At 36.3% G+C, this 15,532-nt stretch overlaps 1 protein-coding gene across 16 annotated transcripts in view; it reads left to right on the forward strand.

The window, feature by feature from the left end:
• The window catches only part of LDB3 (LIM domain binding 3), a 122,039-nt gene that overhangs the window by 98,609 nt on the left and 7,898 nt on the right, over positions 1 to 15,532 (forward strand). For 12 of the 16 annotated variants that reach the window (XM_084525279.1, XM_084525282.1, XM_084525268.1 and 9 more), the window contains 5 exons: positions 2,102 to 2,149; positions 4,852 to 4,979; positions 10,975 to 11,275; positions 12,509 to 12,689; positions 15,376 to 15,496. In XM_084525279.1, the coding sequence (XP_084381405.1) occupies positions 2,102 to 2,149; positions 4,852 to 4,979; positions 10,975 to 11,275; positions 12,509 to 12,689; positions 15,376 to 15,496 (779 nt within the window). The remainder of the gene's footprint in view (positions 1 to 2,101; positions 2,150 to 4,851; positions 4,980 to 10,974; positions 11,276 to 12,508; positions 12,690 to 15,375; positions 15,497 to 15,532) is intronic. The other 4 variants (XM_084525285.1, XM_084525270.1, XM_084525275.1 and 1 more) reach the window with 1 other exon arrangement.

A 15,532-nucleotide genomic window follows, 5' to 3' on the forward strand; every position in this document is an offset into this window, starting at 1 on the left:
TCTATGAAAAACAGGTGTCCAGTGTTTTAATCAGACTACTAAAAGCTACTGCTCATAGCCAGCAATTATCTAAGTCAGAGATATAAAATCTACAGCAATCAGCTTTGTATTCCAGTGCCCTAAAATCTTACTTGCTAATGGATGACAGAGGTATCATGCTGACATATATTTTGTTATACAACGACGTTGTGATCAGCAGGCATGTATTATTCTCTTAGGTAGTATCTTTCCGGGTAGTTCAGTAATGCAACAAGCCTTAGGACATAAAGGCAAATCAGAAACTTGTAAGACTTGTTAAAAATTGCTTCCCTGACAATCAGGTACATGATGCAAATTTACATTCTGTTGGAAAGTTATGTTGCAGCTGAAATTCGTTCTTTATCTTTGTGCACTAGTTTCATATTTGTTTATTTTAAAATCTGCCACATATTAATAGCTAGTGTGGTCTATCTGAGGGCCTAAAAGGTGTTTCTAAATTCATTTAAAACTTAAATTGTTGAGCATTTGATAGTTTTCATTTAGAAATCAAGCAATGCATTAGCATGAAAAAATACAGATTTAAAAGGTTCGGTTTCACCTTGACATATACCATTGGAGCATTAGTGTAGTTCATATTTTATTTTGAACTAGGATAATCTTATGGATAATCTTATTTACAACAGTATACCTGTCCTGTAAAATTTGTTCAGGTAGAATGAGTCTAAGGATGTCCCAGCACTGATCCCATAGTTTGTTTTTTCTTCCTTCAGATACCTTAGAAAATGTCTATCAAGAAAATGCAGGAGGATTTCTTGATCAATGTCCTTAGCTATTTTAATCTTTTTTAAAGCTTGTTAGGTCAGTTTTATCTACTTTTATTTTTTACTTTTGCTTTTTTGAGCAAGGCTGTATATATACATAACGACTAACATGGGTAAAATCTTCATAATCTTCTTGAAGAAGGATGTTTTTAGTCATTAATTTTTAACTGATCACATTTCCCTTACTTTTAAACCCGCAATGTTAATCTTTTCCACTTACAATCTTGCTTACAAAGAAGAAAGCACAGCAGGAGTCTTTTAAATAAGCCACAAAGCTCTTTATGTGATTGGTGATTCCATTGGGAGGGTAAAAGCAGGGCAACCAGTGAGACCAGCACTCTGGGAATATAAAAACAGGAGAAGCAATGGAGAGTCAGGATTACGGTTGGGGGGGAAAAAAAAAAAAAAAGTGGGGGGTAGCTCTTGTGATTCTAGGGTCTGAATCCAAGCACTGTGTCTGGGGTAAAGGGAAGAAAAAACAATTCTCCAAAGCATAGAAAGTAACTGGTACCTGATGGGGTCCTACTGTTATTTTTGGCAAATGGGGCCTGTGTTCCTGTGTGATATGATCGCTGCCACACAACTGTGCATTTAGACAGGACTCGTGTTCATTCTGAACCCTCTTGTTTCTCAGATCATATGTTGTGCAAAATCTTCAGTACTTGCATTTACATAAATGAATCATTTGTTCTGTAATGATACAGTTTCCCCAAGGAAAAAAATCTACCTGTTCTCCCAGAGCTATGATCAACACACAAACAGTAGAAGGGTACTGCAATGGAGAAACGGATCGTGATAGCTTAATGCTGCCATTTCAACTGTTTTCTGCTTGTCCTTTCTGCGGGGTTATCCTCGTTGACTCATAACTCCCTAGGAAACTTAGCTGAACATTGAACATTCATTCATTCAAGTTTTGCTGATACATGAATTAAGCTTTTGATACTGACAAAAAGAAACTTAATTTTCTGTGATAATACAAATTGATAGTGAATGTCAAAGACTCAGTGGTTGAATCAGAATTCCACAACTAAAAAGTAAACAAAACTGGGTGACAGCAGCTTATGGAGCAATATACTCAGCTCATTTACTTGTTACCCTTATTGAGGTTTCAGTATGATTCCCTGGTTAAGTTAAGCAAAATGTAATGTAATCCTGATCTTGTATCATTATAAATATGTACATGTTGCTTACTATAGCATTTACTAAGAGTAGCTCCTATTCATGAAGAAATTCACTGTAGGACAAGATATCCCAGTTTTCTTGGTATATTTTTTTCAAATACAACTTTTGTCTCATTTTAGTTTCAACCGGCATTCTTCCACCTCCATCAGCTACCAGTCAAAGAAGAGGTATAAAAACGTTTTGTGCAGCTACTCTACCTTGAAAGCACTTAACAGTTTATTGCTGCTAATAGGCATCTAGCGAAGTATTAACATGAAAATCTGCTTAGAAATGTTTACTTTCTTACAACTAATAGTTTTCAGAGCCAGTATTTAATTCATTGCCTGTCACATGCCATGGGCTGCTACAGATAAATTCAGTAAAGGTGCTTTCACTGCTTTTTATATGTCATTGCTTCCTCAACACTTAGGACATCTTTTTTCTTTCTTTCTTCTTTCATTTTTTTTTTTTTTTTTTTTTTTAATGATATGCTATTTCCTTTTCTTCAGCAAAATTTTGATAAATATTTTAACTTCACTAAAACCCTTAATGATGTAGTATAACACTTTATTTCTCTGACAACCCTTTTTATCTTCCTTATTGTATTTAATATGCATCATATATTTGTAAAATATTTCAGTAGTTGGCTTCTAATTTTGTCATGAATTTGATACTAAGAATACAATTCTTTTTGGTATTGTTTTTGTCTTTTTAACTTATTTTCCCTACACATACAAGGAAATCTGGTAGCATGGTTTTATTATGCTATTAGCTTTATAAACAAAAAACAAAACATTTTTCTTCATGGCAGTCTAAGTATCACTAATCTGGCTCAGAACTTCTTGTGTTTTGTGCATTAAGAGATGTTGAAATGAGTCTTTACACCAATGGACCTGCACCCCTGGCAGTAGGCTTTCCTGATTGTGTGCCATTTTCATATTAAGGCTGTATGACACACATGACTTAAATCTTTTAATCCACATAGTAAATGTCGATCGCTGATCCTGTAAAGGTAAGTATGTGAGTTTGTTCTTTTTTTTTTTTTTTTTTTTTTACTGGTTTTCTGTCTAGTTTACCTCGAACAACAGATTTTTAAACAAGGGAAAATCTTTAGATACTGCATATTTAGCTAAAGACATTTTAATAGATATGTGTGATGTGAGCGTACGTGAAGTATCACTCTTCCTCTCTGTGCTACAGTGGGAGGAATGATTCTCTGTCCAGTGACCCCAGGTACAGTCTGTTCTTATGCGTTATAGATATGGAGGGATCAATAGGAAGTAGATGTTATGAATGGAAAGTAAAAAGTCTTACTGTGCTTTGGTTGTTACAAAATCTTGGCACAGTGCACAACAGAATTTACATTAAATCCAAAATCAGTGAAATAGTTCATCTTGGAGAGCCTGTTGGGCCCAAATGGTCCCAAATCTGGCCCTAAGTCCTAGACTAGGTATTGAAATAAAGAGCTTTCATCATTATAGCAATAGCAGTCTTTCCAGGTCTAAATAAATAAGCAAAATAAATTGGCTCGAGGCAGCGATGCTCAGCATACTAGATCTGTAGTATCAGCACTGTCAGAGCAGAAAAAAATGGTGTTTTCAGGATAGTTTTGTTATTAAAAAAAATTAAAAATCAAATCAAAATATTATGTTTGTAAGATTTTTTAACCATTACTGGAAGGAATTTGCTGGTTTTGTCACAGTTAAAAAATTATAACATGCTCTCCAGACTAAGTTTGTTTCCATTGTCAGAGAAAGTACAAGCAAAGATTAATCATTGATCTTGCAAAGCAGAACATTTTTTCTATTCTTATGCTTGTGAACTGTCTGTTACAGCCAAAGGTAGTATAAAAATAAATGCTAAAATCTCAGCACAAATAGATAGGTATCTAGCTTATTGAGACAGTGAAACAGAAAGGAAAAACGATAAAGATATGTTACCAGGGTAAGTATAAAAGATGTTAAACACTAAATGGTTTCTTTTACTGCAGGGATCTCAGTATCTATCTGTTGCCTCTTCCGTGTTCTTCCTTATTGCATTCTCTCTTGCTTGCTTTGTTTGTTATGCTCTTTTAGCAGTCAATTAATCAAAATTATTACAAATAGAATCATCAAATAGAGCCATCCTAAGTAAAAAGCAAATAGAAGAGGCGTATACTTCTATGTGCTAATATAATCAAACTCAGAATGATTATTTGATCCGTAAAATGAAGAAAAATGATTCCTTATTAATGTTTGGAACCCCGAGCAAAGGTTTTTAGTCAAAGAATGCAGAAATCACATCACAGTATTGCGTATCATGTGCTTTTCAGTTAGCTGAATCCAAGCATTAGAAAATTTAACATAAATTAATCTCAGTCCAAATATGGAAAAGTTTCAGGAATCTTTTTTTTAAAGAGCAGTCTAATCTTTTTGAAATGAGTACTATGTTTATATAACCAGTAGTTAGTAATTAAATTCCATAAATTGTGCTTCTGAGCCAGTATCTTTTTAAGTCAATGAGGAATCCCCCATTGATTTATCTTGGACAAGAACAGGCTTGTTGGTTTGTAAGGGGCCAGAAAACCAAAACTTTTTGTGCATGTTCCTGACGTCCTATCCATTCTTAAACTGAGAATGTCTAATAAATTTGTCTTATTCCTTCAGTAAGCTGTCTTCTCTGACAACAGCAACTTGGCATTATTTAAAACCCTTATCCAGTTATTTTTTCTTTCTGAAGAACTGTCCAAGCCTTTCTTAGCAATGATTAATGAATCTCAAAGTATTCTCCCTGTAGCTCTCAAGGACGATACCTTTGGCATACTATGGAAGCTTCCAGATCTCTTGATTTCCTAATCAGTAACTTCTGCTGTTTATATATAAAGTTGCTCATACCTTCATTTTGCTTTTAGAAACACAACCCAGTCATATACACCAATGCCTGTTTCTGCAAGCTATGGTGAAAGTCCTGCTGCTTCTGCTGCTTCGAAACCAAGAGTTATCACTACTGCCAGCATAAAGCCCTCTGTCTACCAGCCAGGTAAGGAGACTTCTGAGTAATGAAATATATGTGCATTTCTTTTAGAAAAAGAATATGTGCATTTTTGCAATAGTACACACACACATCTAAAAAGATTTATATAGATGGAACCAAATGCTGCTGGATTGCTAGATTTGCTTCAGATCAAGGATTACATTATATCATGCTTTAGAGTGGAAAATGTGAAACGAAGGAGGAAGAAAAAGAAAAGCAAGGGAAAAGTTTCTAAGAACAATGTGTGACCCAACTTTTCCAAATAAATGCATTTGTAAAATAGCCTAGTGCACCCTTTTAGGAATCCCAGGGCACTTCGGAATTGATAAACCATCTGGAAAATGTATATGTCAGGAAGGAGATGAAATAAGTAAAGTAGCCTTTTTGCAAAATAGATAAGGCCATATATTGAACCTCTAAAATTCAGGTTTATATTCGGAATAAAGAGTGACCTGTTAAAATACTTATGCTATGCTTCCGTTTCCCACAGATTCAATTACTGGAGGAATATATTTGATTATTCATTTGTGTGGAAAATATGCTCCTTGATGTTATTTAAATCCCAGTTGAATTGATGTGTCACAAATGGAGTGAACTTCCAAAACCATTGATGACCAAAATGTGAACCTTCAAAATGAACAAATTACATGAGGCAACAATATAAGTCTAAATGCAGTTCTGTTTCAAATTAAATTTGTTCTGACCTTAGCAAGAGAACTAAAAAGTTGATTTATATTTTGACAGTCAAGTAAATATGAAAAGGCCAACAATTCTAACAATCTTAAACTGTTGTTTTTTTTTTATTCTGTAATGCTTTGTATTTGGACCTACTGAAATTAAACTGTTAAATTTTAAAAATTAAATGTTAAAATTTTACTTAAATATAAAACAGATTGATTTATCTTTGTATTTATTTGTACAAAAAGGTGGGAAAAAGCCACTTCAGAGCTCTAACAAGCTATTTAGGGGTCTCAGAGTCAGTAAGTTTCACTTTCTCCTCATTTGATTTTGGTGTGTCAGCATATACTGTTCTCACTGAAGTCAAATGTTGTTATTTCTGTGGTGCAAAAGAAGGAAAGATGAGAGGATTTACTTCAGTATGGCTCAGAGCAAACTGGCATGTCAAAGTATCTCCTAAATAAACTGATTAATATCAAATCACACACTTATTTGGGGGGAAGTGTAAACTGGTTTACACAAACCTGCCACAGAAATAAACTAGAAGGTATATCTATTAAAGAAGAAGCTGACTGTTGAATTTGACTTGGAATAAGAGGCAATGTTTTTACTCTCCACTGTGATGGGCATCTTCTTTGCAATACCTTATATCACTGGTTTTGGGCCCCATTGCCTCACAATGATGGCTTTAAATGCACAGTATGGGAACTATGTTCTGTGTTGCTATGTATACAGTGAACTCATTTCAGATGCATGTATTGTCTGCCTGCATGTGGGAAATTCTTATTTTGAAGGCACAATGAAGATATAATGTATTCCAGAAGACAAGAGAAAATTCAGAGTAATACATAGTGTGATAAATTACAAATGCAAATAACAGTAAAGAGTTGGCAGAGAAAGAAACAGTAAGTCTCTCTGTGTTTTTTAGAAGTATAGAATAGAATAGAACAGAATAGTTCAGTTGGAAGGTACCCACAAAGATCATCAAGTCCAATTGCTTGACCATCTCAGGGCTAACCAAAAGTTAAATTACTGAGGGTATTGTCCAAGTGCTTCTTGAACACTGGCAGGCACAGGGCATCAGACACCTTGCTGGGAAGCCTCTTACAGTGTTTGACTATGTTCACGGTAAAGAAATTTTTCCTCATGCCCAGCCTGAGCCTTCCCTGGTGCAGCTCGGTGCCACTCCCATGTGTCCTGCCATCAGTGACCAGGGAGCAGAGACCAGCACCTCCCTCTGTGCTGCCCCCAAAGGAAGTTGTAATGAGAAATTTGAGATGTACGGTAAGGGATTGTAAAATACCTTTATAATTAAACCCCGAAGTGACAGACACATGAGGTAACAGGGATTTTATAGAATATTGATTTTTTTGTTTGGTACCTTTTTCAAGTATTATACATTTAGCATAGTAGCACTTCAAACTGGTTTCAGAATGTGAGCTGTTTCTAAAAGACCGCTGCAGTTCTGAGCAACCGCAAACTTGCTGCTTGGGAAGAAATAGAGTAAAAAGTGTTTCCTATGTTTCCTGTCACTGACAGATAAGATCCACAAAGGCTGTTAAAAATTTCCTCATCCAATGTTGTCAATGCATATAAATTCTCCTACAGTGTAAAATGCAACCTTGTTCTGAGAAGACCAATTATTCTCAAAGGATGACATATGAGACCACAAAATCCATCTTTTTTCTTCCAATCTCAGGCCTTTGTCTAACTGCACTCTCACTTAGCAAATTTTCTTTTAGATTTTTATTTGTTTAAAACCACTGTGAGAAAAGGCTGAAATAACGGATATAACTATAAGGATTTGCAGTGGAAAATTTAGCAAAGGGATGCCTTTATGGTAGCCCTCAGTGTTAATGGGAATGAAATGCCTTATTTCCCTTAGTATTCCAGGCCAGCAATTTGCAGATTAAAACACCTATCAACAGCCCCATGTGTACAATATCCAGAAACCCAAATCAGTCACTAAGAAGGTCTACAAGACTACTTTAATATGGCTCAGATTGAGGTATAAGTGGACTAAATCTTGTTTACACTGAAAATGATCTCAAAATGAAACTGAATTGCTGAGTTTCTTGCTCAGATAGGAGTATAGGAGATAGGATACTCCTCAGATAGGAGTATATCATTGTTTACACTATGAAGCGAGGAGAGTAACACTTTGACTAAGCTAATTCTGCTGGAAACTTTCTGCTGCTAAAAATCTATTTTTGTTCGTATAGGGAGATCTTTACCCTTCTCTGTCCTACAAATTTCATAACATGTTATTAACAGGCACACATTTATTTTCTGAGCATGGGCCACTAGATGGCAGAAAGTACCTGCATCTTCCAGCTTGTACTCCCCCCCCTTCTCCTCCCCCCCGACAACAATAGTGCTTTTATATATTCTAAGCAGTGTAGTATGTGAAACTAAAGCATTTGAAACTATCCAAATCTTTACGTTACTATATGAATCTTTAGATTTTTTTATTCTGGAAGGAAAATATCCATTGACAGTAAATTAAGAGCTGATGAGAAGAATTTCAAATTCCTCAGTAGCAAGGAATCAGTTTTTTTCTGTGGCTGTTAAGAGACCTCTTCTACAACTTTCCCAGGATAACAATAGTCCTATTGTTTCTCTCCTACTATGAGAGAATCTGAGGGCTCAAAGAAACCAGGTGATAGAGTTCGAGTTACTGAATTATTTAAAGTATTCACTCTTGAACAGTTCAGCATCAGCAGATAGAATACTGATATTCTGAGAAGCTGTTCTCTGACATACTGAATGTTAGTGCTTGCTAGCAGCAAAGAGCATCTCTTATCTGCTGCATATACATGTATGTTGGAAGACTTCAGAAGTACATAAACATGAAAAGTGAATTTATATGGCAGTAGCTGCTAAGAAAAAAACTGTTCATAACAGATTAGAGATATAAGACAGATAATAATTCTCTTTTAATAACAATAGCTAAAATCTCATAGTTAGTGAAACAGGTCTAATGTATGGCAATGAAACTATTTTAAAATTATTCCAGCCTGCTCACATGGAGAAAATGTGGTAATAAATCCACCCTTTAAAATGAAATGATAATGGCTGAAAAGTTAGTTAACTATGGAGAGATCAGAGCAGTTGCAAATGCCCAATATTTGTCATTTTTCAATAATTCCCTTGGCATCTTCTTTTAGCAACTGTGAGAAGAAAAAATTAAAAAACAACAACAACAACAACAAACTGTTGCTTTCCTTTTACAGTGACAAGTGGAAAAAGTAGTGAAAAAGAAATAGATGAAGGTAGAGAGAAAGACAAAGACCCATCCTTCAAAGGAGTCTAGATGAACTTGAATCTAGATAAGTCATATGCTGTCTACAATGGGTAGAATAAACAAGCGGGGAAAAGTCAAACAGAACATTGATATTATGAGATGTAGGGTGAAAAAGTGGAAAACTTACTAAAGACGATCATTAAACAAAACAAACAAAAAAGACATAAAAATGACAGCTGGCCTGCATTCACTTTTGGATCTCTTTATTTGAATATCTGACCATTTTGTTAGGCCCTCTGTGGTATACAGTGTCTTACTTTGCATGAACGAGAATTGGCTCTTGGGGGAGGGAGAATCCTTTCACAAAACTGAGTGAGCTAGAAGTCACCTTATTTAATTACAGAGCCTCATAGGTAGGAGCCTTTTGAACTCACCAATTAGAGATGAAATATTGCCTTCTAATTTTGCCTAGCTTAATACCATAGTATATAAATAGCAACGGCCCCAGGGTTAAAAGAGATTGGATATAAACTCTCTGTTCTGAAATCTTTAAATACTGTTTACCATTCCCAAGTGAAAAAAGAAGCCTCAGGCTAAGGTGGGATACAGTTTTATGAAACAGAAAAATTGTTGATGCTGTTGTATAATAAAGTTTTATCGAGAAAGTGCATTAGATTCAACTCTGAACTCAATAAAAAGAATAAAATGAGAGATCATGAGGGCGATCCCAGTAGATTCATCTATATCTACTTCAAGCATGCCAATAATCAGCGCATGTTATTCTATGTGGTAGAGTGTGAACTAATGGAGGAGTGTTAAGTAGAACATAATCTTATCACCACTTTATTGTCTAGAGAGATCTGTCTGCATTCTGAAACCTTTTCTTGCTCAGAAAAGCTTTCTACCTGCAAGCCCCTTAAAATTATAAATCTTGTATCTGCTCATCACTTTATTGGCACTGTGATTTACTGTGCAGGAGACCTGGCTTCTGTTCCCAAATCCCCACTCTCAGATTTAGGCAAAACACTTCAACTCTCCAAGCTTCTGTTCCTCCTCAGAGTGACAATCCTTCACTTGTTTTCTTTGCAAAGGAAAAACTGCTTTTAGTGCTCGTGTACTTGGCAAAGTGAGGCAGTTTCTCAGGCAGTAACTTCAGTCCTACACAATGCTAGATCTGATGTTTTGAAAAGAGCAAGGGCAAAGGGAAAACTCAGTATGTACAGGCTCTAGCTTCTGCTTATTTTTATGCGATAAAGCTCCACCCAAGATTAAAGCCTGGTACATACAAACACAGAGGAGAGGCAGTCTCTGCGCTGAAGATTTTATCTGATTGTCAAAGGGTGGAAGAAAGGAAGTATAATATTTCTATTTTATACACGGGAACTGAGGCACAGAGATACTACACTTCGCTCAAAGATATACAGGAAATCTGTGGCAGAGCCAAGAACAGAGCTGAGATCAGTTATAACCACAAGCCTGGCCTTCTTCTAAGTGCTGCTGCCTTTGTCTTGCTGGTCATGTGAGCTGAATTCGCTCCCTCACTGTTGCTTCCAGTGCTCTCTATCTCTGTGCTCCGTGTGAGCCTATTTTTCTTCAGAAAATAGGAATATAACTTTCTACAAATGATAAATAATAGTGACATCTGTGGAAAACACTGCATTTTAATGAATATAATGAGATCAAAATTTCAGCATAACTTCTTATTGAAATTATGGGGAATTCTGTCCAAAACTTCATTACGTGATCTGCTCTTTCAATTTTAAACCTGTCTTAAACACACTACACAGCAGCCTTCTGAATTATCACAAAATTCTCATAGCCATTCCTATTAAAAAATGAAGAGAGATCTTTGAAAATGATTTCCATAAAATCTGTAAAAGCCAGAAGGCAAACATTTCTATAATGCCCATGGATTAAAAGCCAGTGATTGGGCTGAAATCCTTGGCTTCGGTCCAGAATTAATGAATGATAATGGGACAGACCATAATTAATTGTCATCTGAAGCTTTGGTTATTGTTTTGCTATTGGAAGAGAAGACTTTAAAATACTTTTTGGTTTCTTTTGGCATGCTTAAAACAGCACCAGCACCAGTTCATTCCTACACCCCTGCCAACACTGAGCCTGCAAGCCGTCCTCCCTGGGTAACGGATGACTCCTTTTCCCAGAAATTTGCACCTGGAAAAACCACCACCACTGTCACAAAGAACATCCTACCAAGGGGTGCTCCAGTACCATCTCCTGCCTCAACTCCTGCTTACCCATCTCCAGTTTCAGCTTCTTCCCAGGCTCCTGCAGTAGCCCGGGGAACAATTCAGAGGGCTGAGCGTTTTCCAGCCAGCAGCCGAACTCCTCTTTGTGGGCATTGTAACAGCATAATTCGGTAAGGTCATGAGGTTTTGGAGAGGGATGAAGCAGAAAAGAAAATATCACAGGGAGACTGGTTATTGTATGTTAATATATAGTACCAGAGCCTAAGACTCAGTTAAATTACCCAGCAGGGATGTCTGTTGTCTGCTTCATTAATTTAACATTTCCAGAACTCATTTAGCTATTGTGTGGTTCACTTTTTATCACTGCAAAGTTATACGTGCTAATTGTTTGTTTCACGGATGCTGTGGCAAATCACTGTTTTTTAAACAAATTTCTGGTTCCTACAGTAGTCCTTGAAGGAGGTACATACCACTATGTTGGGAGAGTTGGGGGGCAAGGGGAGCATGGTAGAGAGAAAAGGAATGAGACATCATTTTGGAACAGCAGCCAAATGTAATTGTTGCTTTTGTGTCTGGAGAAAGATAATGCCTACACTTTATTACCAGTGATTCATAGCATGCTTCTCCCTTCTCTCCCAATTCATTCTGCTGGACCAGTGCCCAGTGTTACCCTGTAGACTGCTAAGCAACTTGAAGTAAACCATGTTTAATGCAGTCTTACCCACTAAAAGGAGCTAGTTTTGTGATGTGGAACTGATGCTTGTCATCTTTTATATATTCTGAAATAAAAAGTCTCCAGTAATAAAAGAATGAAATCCTGATAGCTACACCTAATTACAATCGAGAGTAAATCACCAAAACCAACTTGTCTTCCATACAATAAAACAGCAAGTTGTCATCTGATAGTCTGACACTTCTAGTACATGCAGGATGCAGCAGTCTCTCAAATGAAAAGAAGGCAGGAGGCAAGAGCTCTTGTGAGATGTAGGTGGGTAGGTTTGGAGATTTGCCTGCCTTTTCATACTTACAAATAGTATCTTAATCTTCTGTCTTTACATACTTAGGTCTTTTCCTGTTGTCTTTGCAGCTGGTCACAAAGATCACTTACAGCTTTGCAGATACAAAAACAATTGACTACTTTTCCAACACTTGTTTATAAATATATGTGTCTATTATAAATATATTTATAATATATGTGTCTAAACAATAATGAAATATTTTAACCAGTTGGCAAAGTGTTTTAGTAATAATCTTGAAAAGTACCATTTCTGGTCAGGTTTTCTTTTAATATGTACCTGCATAGTTTTCCATTGTTTGTTACACATGGATGCAGTATCTAGCAAAATGGGTTTGTAATCAGTATCACTCAATACCTTTGCAATACAAATTATTTTTTTTTACAGGGGTCCTTTCTTGGTCGCCATGGGTCGCTCTTGGCACCCAGAAGAATTCAACTGTGCTTACTGCAAGACTTCCTTGGCTGATGTGTGCTTTGTGGAAGAGCAGAATAGTGTGTACTGTGAGCACTGTTATGAGCAGTTCTTTGCACCTACTTGTGCCAGGTGCCACACCAAGATCATGGGGGTAAGCAAGAGAACCATTTCTCCAGTTACATGGTTCACTGAAAACAGAAATAATTCAGACTGTAGACAATGAATTCAGATATTGTTTTCTTTTGCATAATAATTTCCTAGGCTGTTGATAATTTCAGAATGAAAAACATATTTTGTAACAAATTTTATGTATCCAAAATCAGGGATATTTCTGTACTTTATTCAACTCTTAGAATGTGTAATCCAATTACCATCTCTCAGGTGTAAATACATAACACTTTCTGGATTGTTCTTTGCTAATGAACATACAGCATATTTCTCTTATCTGTCTCTTCCTTATTTTTATGTAAGAGGGACTTGAATAGGGATGTTTTTATACAAGACTTAGTCTAAAGCTCCATGGAGAAGTCAGGAATCTTGAAGAGGCCGATTGCTCTTGCTGCACCTCACTGTTAGCTAACAACACGGATGCTGAGAGGGATTCTGCTGACCTCTTCTAATTAAGAAAATAAAGAGTAAATAAAAAGATCTGAATTCCAGTAAGGCAAAAATAGATGCCTCTTTTTTTTCTGAGTATACTCATGCCTAGATGCAACTAAATATGCTCTACACATACCGCAGATGGCAGTGAGGCTGGACTACTGCAAGATACTTTTAACATTGTGTTTATGCATGAAGTTACAGTGAAAATATGATAAGATTCTCTTAAATGAGGAAGCAAGAAGTACCACGCTGGTTTTTACTGCTTTGCTGTAATCTTTTGATATCTGTCTAAATAGTGGTATTGACAGAGTAGATGTTTTTGCTTTTCTCTGCAACTGCCAATTAGGGATGGCAGTCTTAGACATTTATGGTGAAGCTCTGGCTCCAACCAAGTCCTGTTTGCTGCAGCAGTAGGAGTAATTTTGCAGCAGAGTACTGACTTAACTTATCTAATTAATGCTGGCGCAAATCAGTTCCCCATTATGGATTTTCATCAGGAAAATAGCAAAGATGCCAGCTGCCTCTATTTATATTAATAAGATTTCTCAATCTGTTTTTTGCTTCTTAGCTCAGTGAGGTTCATAAATGGATCCAAACCTATTTATCAGTGATAACTGTTTTGCAAACAGTAACAGAGGTTAATGAATCTCAATGGTGATTCTCTAATGATCTATATGGTAAACATAAATTAGACAATTTTGTCTATTCACTGGATTGAAAGCATGGAAATAGATTTCAGTCCCTTTTGTCTTAGTCAATGGAGATTTAAAATTGCTCAAAAGAGAATCAGAATCTAGGTATTTAATCAGAAGCAACACAAAATTAGATCTAGATTCTCAGCTGCTTTAAATCAATGTTTCACTGAAGTTAACAAAGCTAAATAAAATTATTCCAGTTGAGCATCTGGTCCTTTGACATCTGGACAGAGATGCACTGTCAAGTATACTCTTGGGCACAAGTACAACTGACAAATTAGCAGGTAACTATGCATCAGAGCTCAGTACAACAGCTTTTGGACTTGCAGGACTTCTGTACGACAATATAAAAATGAGTAGAGATTGCTCTGTACTGAATGGAAAAAAGAAACTGATAAAATCTGTTTTTTCTGCTTAAGGTGCATATTATATAGATAGGACTAAAAAGGGGGGTTAGTCAGAGTCTGGCTGATGACTCTCTCCATTAGTTCAGGTAAACATACACATTCATGAGTACTGTAAGCTGATACTCATGCCTGAAGTTGTTAAACACTTGCATTGCTTCCAATCATTTATTCCTATCCCATGTTATCCATTTCTTGTTGTTGGATAAACTTTTGTGTGGCTATGCACACGACTAAAGAACTGCTAAGGGTTAAGGTAGCCTGATAAAGAAAGGTCTGTTCCCTGGTTTAGTCACACAAATACTTGTTCATGAGCGTGGTATCTGTGTAGGGGAGGAAGAAGCAATTGAGTCTAAGGACATCCCATTTTGGTGACAGAGACTTACAGTTGCTTTACAGTGTTTGCAATTACACAGAGCATGGCTCATAACAAGCATGTGTAAAAGTGTTTAAAAACTGTGACCTGTACACAATCAAGCTTTTTTTTTTTTTTTTTTTTTTTTTTTTCTGTAGAGAGTATCAGTTGTGGGGATTTTGCTTTTTTTGTGTGATGAACACGTGGCCTAGGAACACACATGCAGACTCTTTTAGACTAATCACATAAATTAAAATCTAAGAACTTTTTTTTTTTTTCATTTTCACATTAGTTTCTAAAGAGTTCTTGTGAGAGTCTTGAAGAAATGAGTACATAATCTAAGTTGCTTTGAAAACATCAGACTTAAATCACCTATCACTGGCATGCATTTCTTGGTCTTAGAGATAAAATTGTCCTTTACAACTTAATTAACAAATCACACTCTTGCATCGAAGAGTTCATAATGTTAAAACAATGGAGAAAAAAAATGAAATCTTTGTGCAAAGTATTTCCTGCAACAGCAGCTAGGCATGTTGATACAAACAGCTGGCTGAACTGGTGGTTGTTTCTTTTTGGCAAATATATTGCTCTAGAAAGTTTGCAGTCCAATTTCCTCTCTCTTCCCAAAGGAACTCAGTTTATGTCACAGTAATTTCTTTTGAGGAAAGAAACTGGCTGATACAGAAGTTAAACGTTTAGAACATCTCTGCCTTGTATTTGTTCTTCAGTAGGTAGTTGCAGTGCATACTAGTCTGCTGGAGATTTTCGTTTGTTTTACAGGAAGTGATGCATGCCCTAAGACAGACTTGGCACACGAGTTGCTTTGTCTGTGCCGCTTGTAAGAAGCCTTTTGGGAATAGCCTCTTTCACATGGAAGATGGAGAGCCATACTGTGAGAAAGGTATGGCAAACGGGACACTTCTGTTTAGTAATCATG

The sequence above is a fragment of the Aythya ferina genome, assembly GCF_964211825.1.
Source record: "Aythya ferina genome assembly, chromosome: 7".
Taxonomy (NCBI): domain Eukaryota; kingdom Metazoa; phylum Chordata; class Aves; order Anseriformes; family Anatidae; genus Aythya; species Aythya ferina.